The sequence below is a fragment of the Salmo trutta genome, chromosome 36 (assembly GCF_901001165.1).
Source record: "Salmo trutta chromosome 36, fSalTru1.1, whole genome shotgun sequence".
Classification (NCBI taxonomy): domain Eukaryota; kingdom Metazoa; phylum Chordata; class Actinopteri; order Salmoniformes; family Salmonidae; genus Salmo; species Salmo trutta.
The window spans coordinates 4717904-4740092 of NC_042992.1; the positions used below are offsets into that span (position 1 = coordinate 4717904).

The 22189-nt window shown below is 43.8% G+C and overlaps 1 protein-coding gene and 1 long non-coding RNA gene across 6 annotated transcripts; both read right to left on the minus strand.

The window, feature by feature from the left end:
- Positions 1–19: 19 nt before the first annotated feature.
- Positions 20–19656, minus strand: tert (telomerase reverse transcriptase). Of its 4 annotated transcripts, none has more exons than XM_029736216.1 (16): positions 19123–19655; positions 16863–18825; positions 16543–16732; positions 13438–13591; positions 13180–13347; positions 12423–12584; positions 12203–12304; positions 10138–10223; positions 9857–9973; positions 9314–9385; positions 8750–8947; positions 6128–6254; positions 5961–6022; positions 5290–5414; positions 3415–3588; positions 20–449 (listed from the first exon to the last, which is right to left on the minus strand). In XM_029736216.1, exons 1-16 carry the CDS (start codon positions 19321–19323, stop codon positions 346–348), a joined length of 4005 nt encoding a protein of 1334 aa, XP_029592076.1. In that variant the 5' UTR covers positions 19324–19655; the 3' UTR covers positions 20–345. The 4 variants fall into 4 exon arrangements, with proteins under 4 accessions (XP_029592076.1, XP_029592077.1, XP_029592078.1 ...); XM_029736217.1 differs by having other exon boundaries at positions 3415–3552; positions 19123–19654; XM_029736218.1 differs by lacking the exons at positions 20–449; positions 3415–3588 and having other exon boundaries at positions 5403–5466; positions 19123–19656.
- On the minus strand, positions 1292–2428 carry LOC115176291 (uncharacterized). Of its 2 annotated transcripts, none has more exons than XR_003872209.1 (3): positions 2104–2428; positions 1404–1942; positions 1292–1312 (listed from the first exon to the last, which is right to left on the minus strand). It is a non-coding gene; the product is annotated as an uncharacterized LOC115176291 (long non-coding RNA). The 2 variants fall into 2 exon arrangements; XR_003872210.1 differs by lacking the exon at positions 1292–1312 and having other exon boundaries at positions 1319–1522; positions 1614–1942.
- Positions 19657–22189: the final 2533 nt, after the last annotated feature.

Sequence of the window (22189 nt, forward strand, 5' to 3'; positions counted from 1 at the left end):
GTCCAGAGAAAAATATGGGTCTGTTGATCTTACATAAATCTTTATTGATTTTTTATTTTTTTTGTCATTTAAAAAAAAGACAGCCTTTTATGATTCATCCTTATCGCTTACAGTACTACACCCACTGTCCGCTTTAAAAGTACAACAGAATCAAAAACATGAGCTAGTATACAACCAAACCAAAATATTGACACCGGAACAAATTACAATTGTCTAGACAGTATTCTGACCCGACTGTACAAGTCCCCTACCTGCTGTGCTATGCAGGCCCCCCTTGATGCACTGACGAGGTTAAGAGGGGACAAGGAGCAGAGGGCGAAAGGTCACAGTAGTGGAAATTTTCCTCTAGGCCCAGATGGCCTTGAAGTCCTCAGGTATTTTGGGTGTGGCAGCTTGTCTGATTCGTGCCAATCTCAAACCCTCCAGTTTCCTCTCCAGCTTCCTCTTACCTGTAGAGAGGAACACAGTTAAAGCTGACACATACACAGCCACTGACTATGGCACGGTAAATAAACAGTTATGGTGTCCATAAAAGTGGTTGAGAGAAAATATGTCCATATATGTCCAATACAGTGGGATGTTACAATCTTTAGAAATGAACTCAACGTGGCCTGGGGTGGTCTACCGCTCAAAGACAACGCCTCTGGAGTACATGTCCCACTGCCGGCATGGCTTCGCATCTCTGTCCCACTGCTCTGTCCCACTGCTCTGTCCCACATCTCTGTCCCACTGCTCTTTCAGCACCATCTCTCCTACCCTTCACCTCACTCTCCAGTAAAACATACAAAAATGATATATATATATATATATATATATATATATATATATATATATATATATATATATATATATATATATATATATATATATATATAAAATAAGAGAACTTAATGACAACCCCCACACTTACTGACCCTTTACTATAAAGGGTAGGCACCTCTCCTCCACTGCCTGCGGTCTGTGTTGCCCACCCCCGTCCTTTCACCGTCATAAAAATACTGGATCAATAACCACTAACCTGATCATATCAATACTGGATCAATAACCTGAACATATCAATACTGGATCAATAACCACTAACCTGATCATATCAATACTGGATCAATAACCACTAACCTGATCATATCAATATTGGATCAACAACCACTAACCTGATCATATCAATACTGGATCAATAACCTGATCATATCAATACTGGATCAATAACCTGAACATATCAATACTGGATCAATAACCACAAACCTGATCATATCAATACTGGATCAATAACCACTAACCTGATCATATCAATACTGGATCAATAACCACTAACCTTAACATATCAATACTGGATCAATAACCTGATCATATCAATACTGGATCAATAACCACAAAGCTGATCATATCAATACTGGATCAATAACCTGATCATATCAATACTGGATCAATAACCTGATCATATCAATACTGGATCAATAACCACTAACCTGATCATATCAATACTGGATCAATAACCTGATCATATCAATACTGGATCAATAACCTGATCATATCAATACTGGATCAATAACCACTAACCTGATCATATCAATACTGGATCAATAACCTGATCATATCAATACTGGATCAATAACCACTAACCTGAACATGTCAATACTGGATCAATAACCTGATCATATCAATACTGGATCAATAACCACGAACCTGATCATATCAATACTGGATCAATAACCACTAACCTGATCTTATCAATATTGGATCAATAACCACTAACCTGATCATATCAATACTGGATCAATAACCTGATCTTATCAATACTGGATCAATAACCTGATGATATCAATACTGGATCAATAACCACTAACCTGCACATGTCAATACTGGATCAATAACCACTAACCTGATCATATCAATACTGGATCAATAACCTGATCATATCAATACTGGATCAATAACCACTAACCTGAACATATCAATACTGGATCAATAACCTGATCATACCAATACTGGATCAATAACCACTAACCTGAACATATCAATACTGGATCAATAACCACTAACCTGCACATGTCAATACTGGATCAATAACCACTAACCTGATCATATCAATACTGGATCAATAACCTGATCATATCAATACTGGATCAATAACCACTAACCTGAACATGTCAATACTGGATCAATAACCACTAACCTGATCATGTCAATACTGGATCAATAACCACTAACCTGATCATATCAATACTGGATCAATAACCTGATCATATCAATACTGGATCAATAACCTGATCATATCAATACTGGATCAATAACCACTAACCTGATCATATCAATACTGGATCATATCAATACTGGATCAATAACCACTAACCTGATCATATCAATACTGGATCAATAACCACTAACCTGAACATATCAATACTGGATCAATAACCTGATCATATCAATACTGGATCAATAACCACTAACCTGATCATAAAAATACTGGATCAATAACCACTAACCTGATCATATCAATACTGGATCAATAACCTGATCATATCAATACTGGATCAATAACCACTAACCTGATCATATCAATACTGGATCAATAACCACTAACCTGAACATATCAATACTGGATCAATAACCTGATCATATCAATACTGGATCAATAACCACTAACCTGATCATATCAATACTGGATCAATAACCACTAACCTGATCATATCAATACTGGATCAATAACCTGATCATATCAATACTGGATCAATAACCACTAACCTGATCATATCAATACTGGATCAATAACCTGATCATATCAATACTGGATCAATAACCACTAACCTGATCATATCAATACTGGATCAATAACCACTAACCTGATAATGTCAATACTGGATCAATAGCCACTAACCTGATCATATCAATACTGGATCAATAACCACTAACCTGAACATGTCAATACTGGATCAATAACCACTAACCTGATCATATCAATACTGGATCAATAACCTGATCATATCAATACTGGATCAATAACCACTAACCTGATCATATCAATACTGGATCATGTTAATACTGGACTTTGCGGTCTTCAATGCCAGTTAGAACCATGATATACCGTCACAACGTTGCAGTTATCTTGCAGGTTTAATGTATTTACAGTGTAGTATATTTCAGGAATATATTGTTGAAGGAAGAGAGGGGTCTAAAGGAAGAGAGGGGTCTAAAGGAAGAGAGGGGTCTAAAGGAAGAGAGGGGTCTAAAGGAAGAGAGGGGTCTAAAGACAGTAGGGTGGTCTAAAGGAAGAGAGGGTCTAAAGGAAGAGAGGGGTCTAAAGACAGTAGGGTGGTCTAAAGGAAGAGAGGGGTCTAAAGACAGTAGGGTGGTCTAAAGGAAGAGAGGGGTCTAAAGGAAGAGAGTGGTCTAAAGACCGTAGGGTGGTCTACGTACGTGTGCGTAGCGGAGCGAGGAGATCGTTGTAGAGAGGGCGATGACGGGATAGAACCAACAGGAAGGCCACACAGTACATCAGTTCTACTGCCTCATACTGAAGGCTACCTGTTATAGCCTTACAGCCTAGAGACAGACCTGGAGGGGGAATTATCAGCACACAGCTAATCAGGGCTACAGTGACGATGAGAAGACAGGAGATGGAGGAGGTGAGAGTGAGATGGAAGCTAAAAACAGGAAGTATGGAGAGTCCTACAGTGGGGGAAAAAAGTATTTGATTCCCTGCTGATTTTGTACGTTTGCCCACGGACAAAGAAATGATCAGTCTATAATTTTAATGGTAGGTTTATTTGAACAGTGAGAGACAGAATAACAACAACAAAAATCCAGAAAAACACATGTCAAAAATGTTATAAAATGATTTGCATTTTAATGAGGGAAATAAGTATTTGACCCCTCTGTAAAACATGATTTAGTACTTGGTGGCAAAACCCTTGTTGGCAATCACAGAGGTCAGACGTTTCTTGTAGTTGGCCACCAGGTTTGCACACATCTCAGGAGGGATTTTGTCCCACTCCTCTTTGCAGATCTTCTCCAAGTCATTAAGGTTTCAAGGCTGACGTTTGGCAACTCAAACCTTCAGCTCCCTCCACAGATTTTCTATGGGATTAAGGTCTGGAGACTGGCTAGGCCACTCCAGGACCTTAATGTGCTTCTTCTTGAGCCACTCCTTTGTTGCCTTGGCCGTGTGTTTCGGGTCATTGTCATGCTGGAATATCCATCCAGGACCCATTTTCAACGCCCTGGCTGAGGGAAGGAGGTTCTCACCCAAGGTTTGACGGTACATGGCCCCGTCCATTGTCCCTTTGTTGCGGTGAAGTTGTCCTGAAAAACACCCCCAAAGCATAATGTTTCCACCTCCATGTTTGACGGTGGGGATGGTGTTCTTGGGGTCATAGGCAGCATTCCTCCTCCTCCAAACACGGCGAGTTGAGTTGATGTCAAAGAGCTCCATTTTGGTCTCATCTGACCACAACACTTTCACCCAGTTGTCCTCTGAATCATTCAGATGTTCATTGGCAAACTTCAGACGGGCATGTATATGTATTCTTGAGCAGCGGGACCTTGCGGGCGGTGCAGGATTTCAGTCCTTCACAGCGTAGTAGGTTACCAATTGTTTTCTTGGTAACTATGGTCCCAGCTGCCTTGAGATCATTGACAAGATCCTCCCGTGTAGTTCTGTGCTGATTCCTCACCGTTCTCATGATCATTGCAACTCCACGAGGTGAGATCTTGCATGGAGCCCCAGGCCGAGGGAGATTGACAGTTCTTTTGGGTTTCTTCCATTTGCGAATAATCGCACCAACTGTTGTCACCTTCTCACCAAGCTGCTTGGCGATGGTCTTGTAGCCAATTCCAGCCTTGTGTAGGTCTACAATCTTGTCCCTGACATCTTTGGAGAGCTCTTTAGTCTTGGCCATGGTGGAGAGTTTGGAATCTGATTGATTGATTGCTTCTGTGGACAGGTGTCTTTTATACAGGTAACAAGCTGAGATTAGGAGCACTCCCTTTAAGAGTGTGCTCCTAATCTCAGCTCGTTACCTGTACAAAAGACACCTGGGAGCCAGAAATCTTTCTGATTGAGAGGGGGTCAAATACTTGTTTCCCTCATTAAAATGCAAATCAATTTATAACATTTTTGACATGTGTTTTTCTGGATTTTTTTGTTATTCTGTCTCTCACTGTTCAAATAAACCTACCATTAAAATTATAGACTGATCATTTCTTTGTCAGTGTGCAAACGTACAAAATCAGCAGGCGATCAAATACTTTTCCCCCCGACTGTATATTAAGCAGTAAAAATCTCAGGCTTGCCTTTGTTGCAGAGTCTGACGAGCTGGTTGGTGTGCTCTGCCATGTCCCAGATCAGATTGAGGAAGTAAGCGTGGTTTCTGCCCACTTTCTGACCAAACGGCAAACTCTGTGCACAGGCATGGAACCTAACGCCCAAAACCACAGGAAGTACCAGGCTTATTCATCTCCTACGGGTGACTAGAAATTAAAAATGGTTAAATAAGAGAAATTAAATGTGTCCACTCTTGGAGTTAACAAACCCCCCCTCCCAAAAAAAAAAAATATATTCTATGATTGACTCCATTACAGATAAATGAATAAAACAGATTTCATTTATAAACCCAGGGAAACATTAACCATAGAGAGAGAGACTTTCTGCTACTGTGTATTACTGCATCTATAAAACAGTTAGTGGTTAGCTAGTTAACCATCAATCTGCTCTATCCAGAGACATTCCTCTTATTAAAAAGGAAGCTGGTGTGTATCTGGGTTTCTTCCAGACAGAGAGGCTAAAGTCCTTCTCCTCTGTTTACTCTGGCTGGAGTAGACAAGGACAGGCACTGTGTGTGTGTGTGTGTGTGTGTGTGTGTGTGTGTGTGTGTGTGTCTGTGTGGTGTCACACATTTCATGTAGGGTGAGACGTCAAACCACTGAAAAGGTAATTTTTCAGGTCAAACCATAGGCTACCTTACCTGCACGCCTGCAGCAACACTAGCTTATAGATGTTCTTATAGACAGCCTCCAGAGAGTTGGTCTGAAATATACACAACAGGGATTGGATAACAGTCCCACGTCAGGTGGGATAGAGAGTGGACAAGCAATTGATTGACAGGTGGTCATATTGCAGAGCATGACTCACTTTGAGGTCCAGGAAGAGGGCGTGGCACTTGAGTCTAAGGATGGACATAAGCTTCCTCTTCATTTGCTGCCCTGCACAGTGGGCGGAGCCTAGCGTCAGGCTGTAGCGCAGGGATAGGCCAGCGTAGCTGAGAAGAGAGGAAGAAGAGCTCAGGTTTCGTTGTGCCCTACTTATCGTAATGAACACATCTAGTTAGAGTCATCTTAGCCTACCGTTCTTACCAACTCATTTCATATTCATCCGAGTAGATGGATTGGATTGACCCATCAACACTCTGAACCCCACCCAGTGCCACTAGGATGGGAATTTACTGTTACTCAGAGGGAATTTAAGAGAACTCTACACCAGTAAATACAACCAGGGTTCAAGGTAGTTTAGCACGATTTACCAGAAACCATAAAGGCAGTAACAGAGAGAGACAGGAACCAACAGTATTGATTCCAGGCTGGCAGACAGAGATCGTAAGACTTCGGTAACAGAGCATTCATCCTCCTAAATTCCCTCTTGTACAAAAGGCCAAAGAACCATCTAAAATCTGGACCGAATTTATGTTGCTTGCAACAAAGTTGAATCTGGGTTGCTCAGTGTGTGTCCCCCGAAAATGTTGCCTGCAACAAAGTTGCATTACAAAAGATAAAGTTAAAATCACACGCACACATACCAGTCAAAAGTTTTAAAACACCTACTCATTCAAAAGGTTTTTCTTTATTTGTACCATTTTCTACACTGTAGAATAATAGTGAAGACATCAAAACTATGAAATAACACCTATGGAATAATGTAGTAACCAAAAAAAAAAGTGTTAAATCAAAATATATATTTTATTTTTGAGATTCTGCAAAGTAGCCACCCTTTGCCTTGATGACAGCTTTGCACACATAGGCATTCTGTCAACCAGCTTCATGAGGTAGTCACCTGGAATGCATTTCAATTAACAGGTGTGCCTTGTTAAAAGTTAATTTGTGGATTTTCTTTCCTTCTTAATGCGTTTAAGCCAATCAGTTGTGTTGTGACAAGGTAGGGATGGTATACATAAGATAGACCTATTTGGTAAAAGACCAAGTCTATATTATGTCAAGAACAGCTCAAATAAGCAAAGAGAAACGACAGTCCATCTTTACTTTAAGACATGAAGGTCAGTCAATCCGGAACATTTCAAGAACTTTTAAAGTTTCTTCAAGTGCAGTCGCAAAAACTATCAAGCGCTATGATGAAACTGGCTCTCATGAGGACCGCCACAGGAAAGGAAGACCCAGAGTTCCCTCTGCTGCAGAGGATAAGTTCATTAATGTTACCAACCCAAATAAATGCTTCACAGAGTTCAAGTAACAGAAAACATAAACTGTTCAGAGGAGACTGCGTGAATCAGGCCTTCATGGTCAAATTGCTGCAAAGAAACCACTACTAAAGGACACCAATAAGAAGAAGAGACTTGCTTGGGCCAAGAAACACGAGCAATGGACATTAGACCGGTGTAAATCTGTGCTTTGGTCTGATGAGTCCAAATTTGCGATTTTTTTGGTTCCAACCGCCGTGTCTGTGTGAGACACAGTAGTTCAATCGATGATTTCCGCATGTGTGTTTCCCACCAATGCCAAGCATCAGCTGGAGTGGTGTAAAGCTCACTGCCATTGGACTCTGGAGTGATGAACCGCATTTCATTATCTGGCAGTCCGATTGGCGGATGCCAGGAGAACGCTACCTGCCCCAATGCATAGCGCCAACTGTAAAGTTTGGTGGAGGAGGAATAATGGTCTGGGGCTGTTTTTCATGATTCGGGCCTGGTCCCTTAGTTCCAGTGAAGGACAATCTTAACACCACAGTGTACAGTGACATTCTAGACAATTCTGAAATTCCAACTTCGTCGCAACAGTTTGAGGAAAACCCTTTCCTGTTTCAGCAAGACAACGCCCCGGTGCACAAAGCGAGGTCCATAGAGAAATGGTTTGTTGAGATCGGTGTAGAAGAACTTGACTGGCCTGCACAGAGCCCTGACCTCAACTCCATTGAACATCTTCAGGATGAATTGGAACAACCGACTGCGAGCCAGGGCCTAATCGCTAAAACATCAGTGCCCGACCTCACCAATGCTCTTATGGCTGAATGGAAGCAAGTCCCAGCAGCAATGTTCCAACATCTAGTGGAACAGCATTCTCAGAACACTGGAGGCTGTCATAGTAGCAAAGGGAGGACCAACTCCAGAGTGTATATATATTACCTAGAGTAGTCATTGTAGTCGTCCAGTGTGTATATATTACCTAGAGTAGTCATTGTAGTCGTCCAGAGTGTATATATATTACCTAGAGTAGTCATTGTAGTCGTCCAGAGTGTATATATTACCTAGAGTAGTCATTGTAGTCGTCCAGAGTGTATATATTACCTAGAGTAGTCATTGTAGTCGTCCAGAGTGTATATATTACCTAGAGTAGTCATTGTGCACGTCCAGAGTGTATATATATTACCTAGAGTAGTCATTGTAGTCGTCCAGAGTGTATATATTACCTAGAGTAGTCATTGTAGTCGTCCAGAGTGTATATATTACCTAGAGTAGTCATTGTAGTCGTCCAGAGTGTATATATTACCTAGAGTAGTCATTGTAGTCGTCCAGAGTGTATATATTACCTAGAGTAGTCATTGTGCACGTCCAGAGTGTGTGTATTCAGCAGTAGTCCACACCAGGGGAACAGACAGTGTAAGGGCAGCAGGCGTACCCCAGCAGGACAGGACCCCCCCTCATCCCCCTCCCTCAAAGGGAAATTAACAGCCACCTTCTGGGGGTTCACCACACACCCGTACTGTGGTACCCCCGCCATCAGTGTCCTAAGAAAAAGGAGGAAATTACATCATCAACAGGAAATAAATCAAACATGTGGGGATGGGAATATGCTATGGAAGCAAGTAGTCATTCACTAGCAAAGCATTTAGCGAGACCCACTGGAGACACCCACAATATAGAAACCAACGGTTGATTTTACAGACTTGCGTTACAATTTCTGCCTCCAAGAAGGACATGACCTCAACAAAACGTTAGATTTACTTTCACATTGTATAGTTGGACCTAGCCACTGATCCACTAAGCTATTTCTCATCCACATACAGTAATGGTTAGTACAGGTCAGGAAGGTTACATATGGTAAATTATTAGTACAGGTCAGGAAGGTTACATAGGAGAGAAATGGGACCTACTTGAGGAAGGTCTGTGCCTGGCTCAGGTCAGGAGTGATGAGGAGGAAATCGTCAACCAGTCTCATCAGACACCTGCCAGAGAGAGGCAGAGATAACAGGTCAGACACCTGCCAGAGAGAGGCAGAGATAACAGGTCAGACACCTGCCAGAGAGAGGCAGAGATAACAGGTCAGACACTTAACAGAGAGGCTGAGATAACAGGTCAGACACCTAACAGAGAGGCAGAGATAACAGGTCAGACACCTACACACGGATACTTTGATCTTTCAAACGTTGCCCTCTGATGGTGAGTTGGGAGTTATTCAAGAAGTTTGACTGACAAGACAAGAGGAATTTGATCCAAGGTGAATTAAATGTTTGGGGATTAGGTTTAGGATTAAATCATCTGCGCAGCAGATCAAAACACTGACGTTATTTAATATCTGAATAGAAGAGAACAATCCCTGGTCCAAAATAATAATATCCACGATGCTTCTCCGTCAGTCAGTCAAACGTTATTTATATAACCCCTTTTTTTTTTTTACTTCCCAACCTCCTCCTTACCCTCCTCTCTGACTGACGTTAGGGAACAGAAAGTTCTCCATGTGACCGTAACAGAGGCAACACAGCAGAGACGACACCACAGAACCCTGAGGAATCCCCGAACACTGACGGAACCTTCTACAACACAGCACAAAGGGAATAGAGGGGGGAGGGGGGTCATTAGAACGACAGAGAAACTCAAAGTCATTAAAGGATAAGGGGATAATTTGACACAAAGATAAAGTATGTAAATGTTTTTTTTTTTATAAAAATGTAGAGAAAGAAAATATATATCGTCTCACTTCTTCCCAAACTGGACAACACAGCTAGAGAGCATCTGGGTGAAGAACTCCAAGACGTCTTTGCCATGAATATCTGTGGAGAAATGCTGACAGGAGATACCTAGCATTAGACTACGCCAGCATTAGACTACGCCAGCATTAGACTACGCCAGCATTAGACTACACTAGCATTCACTAGCATTAGACTACGCCAGCATTAGACTACACTAGCATTAGACTACGCCAGCATTAGAATACACTAGCATTCACTAGCATTAGACTACGCCAGCATTAGAATACACTAGCATTCACTAGCATTAGACTACGCCAGCATTAAACTACACTAGCATTAGACTACGCTAGCATTAGACTACACTAGCATTAGACTACACTAGCATTAGACTACGCTAGCATTAGACTACGCTAGCATTAGACTACGCTAGCAGACTACGCCAGCATTAGACTACGCCAGCATTAGACTACGCCAGCATTAGACTACGCCAGCATTAGACTACGCCAGCATTAGACTACGCCAGCATTAGACTACGCCAGCATTAGACTACGCCAGCATTAGACTACGCCAGCATTAGACTACGCTAGCATTAGACTACGCTAGCATTAGACTACGCTAGCATTAGACTACGCTAGCATTAGACTACGCTAGCATTAGACTATGCTAGCATTAGAATACTCTAGCATTAGACTATGCTAGCATTAGAATACACTAGCATTAGAATACACTAGCATTAGACTACGCTAGCATTAGAATACACTAGCATTAGACTACACCAGCATTAGAATACACTAGCATTAGACTACGCTAGCATTAGAATACGCTAGCATTAGAATACGCTAGCATTAGAATACGCTAGCATTAGAATACGCTAGCATTAGAATACGCTAGCATTAGAATACGCTAGCATTAGACTATGCTAGCATTAGAATACACTAGCATTAGAATACGCTAGCATTAGACTATGCTAGCATTAGACTATGCTAGCATTAGAATACACTAGCATTAGACTACACTAGCATTCACTAGCATTAGACTACGCCAGCATTAGAATACACTAGCATTCACTAGCATTAGACTACGCCAGCATTAGAATACACTAGCATTCACTAGCATTAGACTACGCCAGCATTAAACTACACTAGCATTAGACTACGCTAGCATTAGACTACACTAGCATTAGACTACACTAGCATTAGACTACGCTAGCATTAGACTACGCTAGCATTAGACTACGCTAGCATTAGAATACGCTAGCATTAGAATACGCTAGCATTAGACTACGCTAGCATTAGACTATGCTAGCATTAGACTACGCTAGCATTAGACTACGCTAGCATTAGACTACGCCAGCATTAGACTACGCCAGCATTAGACTACGCCAGCATTAGACTACGCCAGCATTAGACTACGCCAGCATTAGAATACGCTAGCATTAGACTACGCTAGCATTAGACTATGCTAGCATTAGAATACACTAGCATTAGACTACACCAGCATTAGAATACACTAGCATTAGACTACGCTAGCATTAGAATACGCTAGCATTAGAATACGCTAGCATTAGAATATGCTAGCATTAGAATACGCTAGCATTAGAATATGCTAGCATTAGAATACGCTAGCATTAGAATACACTAGCATTAGACTATGCTAGCATTAGAATACACTAGCATTAGAATACGCTAGCATTAGACTATGCTAGCATTAGAATACACTAGCATTAGAATACACTAGCATTAGACTACACCAGCATTAGAATACGCTAGCATTAGACTACGCTAGCATTAGAATACGCTAGCATTAGAATACGCTAGCATTAGAATACGCTAGCATTAGAATACACTAGCATTAGAATACACTAGCATTAGAATACACTAGCATTCACTAGCATTAGACTACACTAGCATTAGACTACACTAGCATTAGAATACCTCAGAGCCAGGAAGAGTTGGGATTTACTATTAAAACGGGTGCTGTGTTAGGACAATTCTAGAAGGAATGAAAAAGTTATTGGTGGGTAGGATACCACTGTAGCACTTCTTCAAAAATGGCTGCCATCCATCCTCTCACCTGCTCCACCAGTATGGCATCGTGAACTTTGCCCTCTCTCTGCAGTGACATAACAAAGCCTTTCATGTTGGTGGACGCCACAGTGTCTTCCATGAAGTCTGCCTACACGCAAGACACACACACAATGGACACAAGAACACAGACAAATGGAAACAAAACAAAGTTGTGCAGGGGACAAGTTTGGCGAGACAAAGGGCAGGTAAGGGTGTGTGTGCTGTACCTGTCTGACAAACTTCTTCTTGAGGCCCTCGTGGGTGTCGGCCCACACCTTGGCATAGCGTCGCACTGAGAAGAGCTCTTCCTGCACATGTGACAGGACCTGACCTATCACCTCCAAGAGCTGAGCGTGGGGTAGACTGTCATAGGCCCCACTCACATCCACCTGAGGGAGGGGTGGTAGAGAGAATACATTTAGGTTTATTTATTTTCCCTTATGTACTTTAATTATTTGCACATCGTTACAACACTGTATACAGCCATAATATTACATTTTAAATGTCTATTCCTTTGAAACTTTTGTGAGTCTAATGTTTACTGCTCATTTTTGACTGTTATTTCACTTTTGTTTATTATCCATTTCACTTGCTTTGGCAATGTAAACATATGTTTCCCATGACAATAAAGCCCCTTTGAATTGAGAGAATGAGAGATGGGGGTGGTAGAGAGATGGTAAAGAGAGATAGATGGTAAAGAGAGAACAAGACAGAGAGCGAGCCCTCACGCCACTGGGCGAGTTATTGTTTTGGGGCAGAATAATGGGAGGTGATGGTCATACTGGTATGGTAATGATTAACAACGGTCTAATAGCCTACAGTTTTCTTGACATTTTGTTTTCATTGTGATAGGCTCATGTTTTACCGGTAGGGCATACCCCCACTATTTATTTTGCAGGGACGCCGTACCGGACCAGCTTACTTTCACCCCTGGAAGAGAGAGAGTAAGGGCATAGTACTATGGAATGAAACGGTCAGATCAACCTTGACAAAGTAGAGCGGCTGTGGTTTGTCTTTCTGAGCAGGGGTGATGGAGGAGAGGACTCTGTGGATGTCGGTCATCCCCCACACTGTAGAGCCCAGGAGAGAGGGAGAGGACCGTACACAGACACCTAGCACATCTAACAGGTCCCTCACACTGGCCTGGAACATCTGGAGGGACAAAGAACACACACATTGACAGCAAGACACACAAACTGATGAAAACACTTATTATTAAAAAAAAAAGGTTGAAAGTCATACCTTTGTTTTGGCGTCAGCCCCTATGACCCGTGTGATTGGTCTCATGCCGTCGGTCTTGGGGATGAAACGGAGGCGGGACATGACGGTGGTTTTGGGGAGCGACGTCACCTGGGCCAGGGTCAACTCTGACATCTGACCTTTAGAGAGGTGACCCCTGGGAACAAGGTCATAAAATGTAGTAGACGCTGACCACAGTTAAAGTGAGCGGGAGCGAGACAGTGCGAGCGACAGAGCGAGAAACAGCGAGCGACAGAGCGAGACACAGCGAGCGACAGAGCGAGACACAGCGAGATTTTGTTTATGTCTGAGTGACTCAACAACTGAGGGCTGTGTATGATAGTGAGACAGATAAAATGATCATGTTCGTACATGTGTAACTGTGTACAGTGCAGTGAGGAGAAAAAGTATTTGATCCCCTGCTGATTTTGTACGTTTGCCCACTGACAAAGAAATGATCAGTCTATAATTTTAATGGTAGGTTTATTTGAACAGTGAGAGACAGAATAACAAAAAAAATTCCAGAAAAACGCATGTCAAAAATGTTATAAATTGATTTGCATTTTAATGAGGGAAATAAGTATTTGACCCCCTCTCAATCAGAAAGATTTCTGGCTCCCAGGTGTCTTTTATACAGGTAACGAGCTGAGATTAGGAGAACACGTGCTCTCTCCCCAGGGCTCTGTTCTAGGCCCTCTCCTATTCTCGCTATACACCAAGTCACTTGGCTCTGTCATATCCTCACATGGTCTCTCCTATCATTGCTACGCAGACGACACACAATTAATCTTCTCCTTTCCCCATTCTGATAACCAGGTGGCGAATCGCATCTCTGCATGTCTGGCAGACATATCAGTGTGGGTGACGGATCACCACCTCAAGCTGAACCTCGGCAAGACGGAGCTGCTCTTCCTCCCGGGGAAGGACTGCCCGTTCCATGATCTCGCCATCACGGTTGACAACTCCATTGTGTCCTCCTCCCAGAGTGCTAAGAGCCTTGGCGTGACCCTGGACAACACCCTGTCGTTCTCCGCTAACATCAAGGCGGTGACCCGATCCTGTAGGTTCATGCTCTACAACATTCGCAGAGTACGACCCTGCCTTACACAGGAAGCGGCGCAGGTCCTAATCCAGGCACTTGTCATCTCCCGTCTGGATTACTGCAACTCGCTGCTGGCGGGGCTCCCTGCCTGTGCCATTAAACCCCTACAACTCATCCAGAACGCCGCAGCCCGTCTGGTGTCTGGTGTTCAACCCTCCCAAGTTCTCTCACGTCACCCCGCTCCTCCGCACACTCCACTGGCTTCCAGTTGAAGCTTGCATCTGCTACAAGACCATGGTGCTTGCCTACGGAGCTGTGAGGGGAACGGCACCTCCGTACCTTCAGGCTCTGATCAGGCCCGACACCCAAACAAGGGCACTGCGTTCATCCACCTCTGGCCTGCTGGCCCCCCTACCTCTGAGGAAGCACGGTTCCCGCTCAGCCCAGTCCAAACTGTTCGCTGCTCTGGCACCCCAATGGTGGAACAAGCTCCCTCACGACGCCAGGACAGCGGAGTCAATCACCACCTTCCGGAGACACCTGAAACCCCACCTCTTTAAGGAATCCCTGGGATAGGATAAAGTAATCCTTCTAACCCCCCCCCAAAAGATATAGATGTACTATTGTAAAGTGGTTGCTCCACTGGATATCATAAGGTGAATGCACCAATTTGTAAGTCGCTCTGGATAAGAGCGTCTGCTAAATGACGTAAATGTAAATGTAAACACTCTTAAAGGGAGTGCTCCTAATCTCAGTTTGTTACCTGTATAAAAGACACCTGTCCACAGAAGCAATCAAACAGATTCCAAACTCTCCACCATGGCCAAGACCAAAGAGCTCTCCAAGGATGTCAGGGACAAGATTGTAGACCTACACAAGGCTGGAATGGGCTACAAGACCATCGCCAAGCAGCTTGGTGAGAAGGTGACAACAGTTGGTGCGATTATTCGCAAATGGAAGAAACACAAAATAACTGTCAATCTCCCTCAGCCTGGGGCTCCATGCAAGATCTCACCTCGTGGAGTTGCAATGATCATGAGAACGGTGAGGAATCAGCCCAGAACTACACGGGAGGATCTTGTCAATGATCTCAAGGCAGCTGGGACCATAGTCACCAAGAAAACAATTGGTAACACACTACGCCGTGAAGGACTGAAATCCTGCAGCGCCCGCAAGGTCCCCCTGCTCAAGAAAGCACATATACATGCCTGTCTGAAGTTTGCCAATGAACATCTGAATGATTCAGAGGACAACTGGGTGAAAGTGTTGTGGTCAGATGAGACCAAAATGGAGCTCTTTGGCATCAACTCAACTCGCCGTGTTTGGAGGAGGAGGAATGCTGCCTATGACCCCAAGAACACCATCCCCACCGTCAAACATGGAGGTGGAAACATTATGCTTTGGGGGTGTTTTTCTGCTAAGGAGACAGGACAACTTCACCGCATCAAAGGGACAATGGACGGGGCCATGTACCGTCAAATCTTGGGTGAGAACCTCCTTCCCTCAGCCAGGGCATTGAAAATGGGTCGTGGATGGGTATTCCAGCATGACAATGACCCAAAACACACGGCCAAGGCAACAAAGGAGTGGCTCAAGAAGAAGCACAATAAGGTCCTGGAGTGGCCTAACCAGTCTCCAGACCTTAATCCCATAGAAAATCTGTGGAGGGAGCTGAAGGTTCGAGTTGCCAAACGTCAGCCTCGAAACCTTAATGACTTGGAGTAGATCTGCAAAAAGGAGTAGGACAAAATCCCTCCTGATGTGTGCAAACCTGGTGGCCAACTACAAGAAACGTCTGACCTCTGTGATTGCCAACAAGGGTTTTGCCACCAAGTACTAAGTCATGTTTTGCAGAGAGGTCAAATACTTATTTCCCTCGTTAAAATTCAAATCAATTTCTAACATTTTTGACATGCGTTTTTCTGGATTTTTGTTGTTGTTATTCTGTCTCTCACTGTTCAAATAAACCTACCATTAAAATTATAGACTGATCATTTCTTTGTCAGTGGGCAAACGTACAAAATCAGCAGGGGATCAAATACGTTTTTCCCCTCACTGTATAATACCTGAAAGCCAGCTCCTGTAGCTTGGCCCAGACCTGGTATCTGTAGAAGCGCAGTGCGTTCTTCTGTCCCATGCTCTCTGTGACGTAGAACATAGCTCTCACCAGGCCTAGCACATAGCCATCCAGCAGCCAAGCCAGGAGCTGGCCTAGCACCCGCGTCCGATACGACAGCTCACTGGGCGGGCAGCGGCCTAAGGATGAGAGGGGTTAGAATGAGTGGAATGAAGGCATGTAACAGATATAATGGAAGCTGGATGGAGAAGGAGAGAGAGATATGGGGCAAAGTTAAGAGTCTGGGAAAGTAGTGGAAGAGAAACTCACCTGTCTTGCTGACCTTCAGCCAATCACAGTCATTCACCTTCATCTTCCACATCAGCTCAGCCAATGAGATCCTCTCAAACTTGCCCATGGACAGGAAGTTCCTGACTGCGGACATGAATTTGAATCGGTTATGGTCCGACCCCCAGAGCTCCGGGGGGACCACCATGGTGAGGCACTCTCTGACAAAAAGGTATACCCGGTGAAGTGCACTGTGCTGGGGCAGGAGGGAGGCCATATCCCCCTGTCCCACCACTGGACAAACCCTCTGCAGTATCTTAGAATAGGGACACCTCCTGTGTCGACGTAACAACTGACTAAACAAAGGCACCGAGGTGAAAAACCTTCTGGGAAGTCTCTTAGGCTTCCTCTCTGTTCCGTTCAGATAGGCCACGCCTTCAAAGAAGACCAATCTTACTAAGTCTCGCCCCTGCAGACGCCTAGGCCCCTCATCCCTACCTTTCCTCTTCCTGTTTAGTAGGAAGCTACGCATGCCCCGCCCTCCGTAGAGCATGCCCAGGGTGCGGATGAAACACTGGGATGGAGGGAGTGGTGGGAATGATCCTGATCTCCAACTAGGACCCCCCTCTAGATGGACAGTGGCTGATACGTGTCCAGACTCTTCTTCTACCGGTCTTTGGACTATAGCCGGTGTCGCCACTGGCCGTCTATGTCCTGTTTTCATTGACATCTGCTCAATATTACCTGTGCAATTGGTGACCTGCTTACAGCTCTCTGTGGGGTCTATGGTGACCATCACAACCTCCACTGGTCTCTCTGTGGGGTCTATGGTGACCATCCCAGCCTCCACTGGTCTCTCTGTGGGTTCTATGGTGACCATCCCAGTCTCCACTGGTCTCTCTGTGGGGTCTATGGTGACCATCCCAGCCTCCACTGGTCTCTCTGTGGGTTCTATGGTGACCATCACAGCCTCCACTGGTCTCTCTGTGGGTTCTATGGTGACCATCACAGCCTCCACTGGTCTCTCTGTGGGTTCTATGGTGACCATCCCAGCCTCCACTGGTCTCTCTGTGGGGTCTATGGTGACCATCCCAGCCTCCACTGGTCTCTCTGTGGGTTCTATGGTGACCATCACAACCTCCACTGGTCTCTCTGTGGGTTCTATGGTAACCATCCCAGCCTCCACTGGTCTCTCTGTGGGGTCTATGGTGACCATCACAGCCTCCACTGGTCTTTCAGGTCCAGCCAGTTGCTCCATAGGCTTCCTGAGTTGTTCCATTTCTACTGACACCTGTTCCACATTGCTAGAACCATTGAAAACCCGTAGGCTCTGTGTGGGTCCCTTGGTGAGAAGAGAAATAACTTCCGCTGGTCGCTTGACCTCATTTGTTTCCAGTGTTCTGTGCTTACGATCGTTAGTCCCACTGGAGACTGTGGAAGCTTCCCTTTGGGCACATCTCCTTTTTCCAGGCAAACATCCCTCTCCTTCCACCTCGTCCCTCTTCCTCTTCCCTCCTAAACTGACCTCTTCTCTGTTCCTTTTCCCAGTGTCTCTACCTCCATCCCTTCTCCTTTTTCTCACATCAGAACCCTGAAATTCCCATCCCCTATTTCTGACCTCTTTACTTCTCCTGTTCCTAGTCGTGTCATTCCGTTTGTACCCCAGGTGGAACCGAGAGATACCCGTCGACATGGAAACGCGGTCGTACACAGGCACGCCGCACACCTGGAACGCGGACGACGGCGGCACCGTCACGAACACAGAACAGCTTTCCAGGAGGTACTTGGAGACGTCGGTGCCGAGTCGCCGGCAGATCCTCTTCCATAAGTCACTGCCGTGGATGTACGCTGCACTCTGAGTGACCTCGCCGTGGAACTTAAACTGGTCGGCGTCACGGTCCCGGAACGTGGACGGGTAACCGTAACCGTGGGCAAGAACATTTCTTTTCTTTTTCCTCTTGATGTTGTTCAACACGAACGCCAACAGCTCAGGCAAGGTGCTGATCTAAGGGCGACATTTAAATCAATACATCAACATAACCTGCACAACGTTTTGTTTTGTGTGTGTGTGTCTGTCTCTGTGCGTTTTAATCCATGGCTTTTGGAGTCAAACGTAGCACTGCAAAACATCTCTCTTAATAATAAAAGTCAAATGTCAATTCAAAACGTTGCATTTCATTGCAAATATTGAACTATGCCAGCTAAGTAAAAAAAAAAAAAGTTGTCTGCTCCATGCTGTGAGCTACATAGCTGGCTACTTAGGCTATGCTTTAGTCATGTAGCTAGTCAACTACACATTTACCTGACTGCAGCTGGGGACGTTTTGTAGGGTTTTATCCGTGCAGACATACACTCCCCGGACAAACGATATAAAGCGGTTTGTATCTGTCGGTTCGATGAGCACCGCTCTCTGTCCCTCTCTGAATACAGTACTGTCTGCAAACTCGTCCAGAGTCTGGACATGCGGGTACAGAGAGCACAGTATGCCGAGCACACGCGTCATTATCGCCACCGGGAAATCCTTAGTTACCTACTATCTGGTAGTGAAGCTGGATCGTTGTGCCTATTTTAATGTCACTCTGTGTAGTTAGATATCTTGTTTCTGATCCCACTTTCAGGTGCTCAACGAACCGGAAGTTATCTAACGTCTTACTATAACGTTAGTCCAAATGAAGGTTTATTGCTCGCGTATACATACGGTTTAGTAGATGTTATACCCTGGTGAAAAGCTAAATGCTTATGTTACCAGCTCCTAACAATGCAATAAAATGTTCACAATAAAAGTGCACTATAATAATGAACTAGAAATCGAGAAATGTCGGAGAGAATTAAATGAACCACAAATTGCATTGTCAAGCACCGGAAGCAGATGTTCAACTTGCCATTCATCAGCTTCTCAAGTTTAATAAGGTCAAAATACGTTCCGTACTTTACTAAATAATGGGGTTTCGCTGAGCAACTATCTTTATTATGGCCGTTATGTACTTCCAACAAAGGCCTAAATAAAAGTTACATGCAAACAACAACAAAAATGGCATGTCTGGAAAAAAATCCCAAGTATTGTTTTTTGACCTATTCTGCACCCCTAATAAAATCACTCGGCCTATCTATAAATATGCAATCACTGTAAAAAAATAAATAATAATTATATTGTCTACTTAATCTACTTTGATTAAATATGATTGTATTCCGTGTAACGCAGTGAAACAACAGATGGATATGACGTTCATAAACTGTTGTAGGTGATACAATGATTTCCTGCTGCTGGATCAGCCAACCTGTGTTGCCGGTAATAACCTGTGTTGCCGGTAATGACCAGTGTAGCCGGTAATGACCAGTGTTGCCGGTAATGACCAGTGCTGCCGGTAATGACCAGTGTTGCCGGTAATGACCAGTGTTGCCGGTAATGACCAGTGTAGCCGGTAATGACCTGTGTTGCCGGTAATGACCTGTGCATGGCGGTAATGACCAGTGTTACCGGTAATGACCAGTGTTGCCAGTAATGACTTGTGTTGCCAGTAATGACCTGTGTTGCCGGTAATGACCTGTGTTGCCAGTAATGACCTGTGTTGCCGGTAATGACCAGGGTTGCCGATAATAACCTGTGTTGCCGGTAGTGACCAGTGTTGCCGGTAATGACCAGTGTTGCCGTTAATGACCAGTGTTGCCGGTAATGACCAGTGTTGCCGGTAATGACCAGTGTTGCCGGTAATGACCTGTGCATGGCGGTAATGACCAGTGTTGCCGGTAATGACCAGTGTTGCCGGTAATGACTAGTGTTGCCGGTAATGACCAGTGTTGCCGGTAATGACCAGTTTTGCCGGTAATGACCTGTGTTGCCGGTAATGACCAGTGTTGCCGGTAATGACTAGTGTTGCCGGTAATGACCAGTGTTGCCGGTAATGACTAGTGTTGCCGGTAATGACCAGTGTTGCCAACTCATTGTCAGGGTGAGTTTCTAGAAGCAGGTTGATTTGTTACTAAGAAGTTTCTAAATGACGTTGTGATGTCATTGCGTGATAAAACGTAAAACTGCGTCATTACGTAGAATACACAATAAAGTTACGTCAAATTGACTGGCAAAAAAAATATGATTTTTACATTTTGCTCAGGTACAGACTCACACTCTTTTTCTGTACTTCTGGCCATACACCTTTGATTGAGACATGTTGATTGAGGTTGTAAGTTCTATTCAAGATCAAACATTCGTGAGCAATTATATTAATTGGGTTTGGCTCGTTGAAGCCGTGCTGCTGCTGCTGCAGTCGACAACAATGATTTGCAATGTACTGAAATTGCTGCTGGCCTGCTGCTGACGTCACTCACAATGCACTTTTGCAGTTGTGACTTGAGTGTGCGACAGAGAAAATCGTTTTTGTGTCATTTAGGAGGGAAAATGCGTGCATTTTAGCGTTTGAGTCACTTTTCAAAAGTTGCTAAAAGTTCCAAATACATTTTTAAAAAGTAGCCAAATTTGTTGCTAGGTGCTGTTTGGAGAAAAAAAAAAAGTTGCCAGGGTAGTCTGAAAAGTTGCTAAATCTAGCAACAAAATTGCTAAATTGGCATCACTGGTAACGACTGATTATATTGGACATGAAGAAGAGTTGCTATACATTTTTTTCAGTTGCATGTAACTTTTTATTTCGATTTTTTTTTTGTAAATACATACTAGCCATAGATGCGGAAGGTGCAGCACCCCCTGAAAGAAAACATATTTTAAGTTTCCCCAGCAACCCAATCTGCTGACAAAAAAAATATCGCAGCTCCCCCACGTATAAACTACTTCCCACGGCTATGATACTGACTATAATGAAAACAGCTGCTACATGGCAAACCAGGATACTGGTTGACTCTAGATTTTCCCTCTTTCTAAATATCGAAAGGATATTTCCATCTCTGTCCATGAAAACGCTCGAAAATGGTGTGAGCGTTTTCTAAAATGGCGTTTTCCCCACAAATCGCATTTTGGAACATGCCTGTGCACATTCCTGCACGTAGAAATAATAGTTGATCAACATTGTAACATTGTGATCTGTTCAGCCTTATTCATTTATATGGCGTATTCCTCCACTACACTACTTTCATACTCATCGTGGAGATTGAGTATATGCAGAATCCAGTATATAAACAAATATGCGCTGTGTATAAGAGTGTAACTAAATATTATGAGCATGTAAAGAATACAGTATTTAAATACACAGTACAAAACCCCATGGTAAAATGGATAGAATTGCAAGAAATTAGCTTCCGGACCAGAGTCCAGAATAAAAATATATGTATGTATGTAAATGGTGTATATGGCCAGTATGTGAATAGAAAAAGGAGTATATTTGCAGTAGTTATACAAGATGAGCCATGACGAGTCCAAT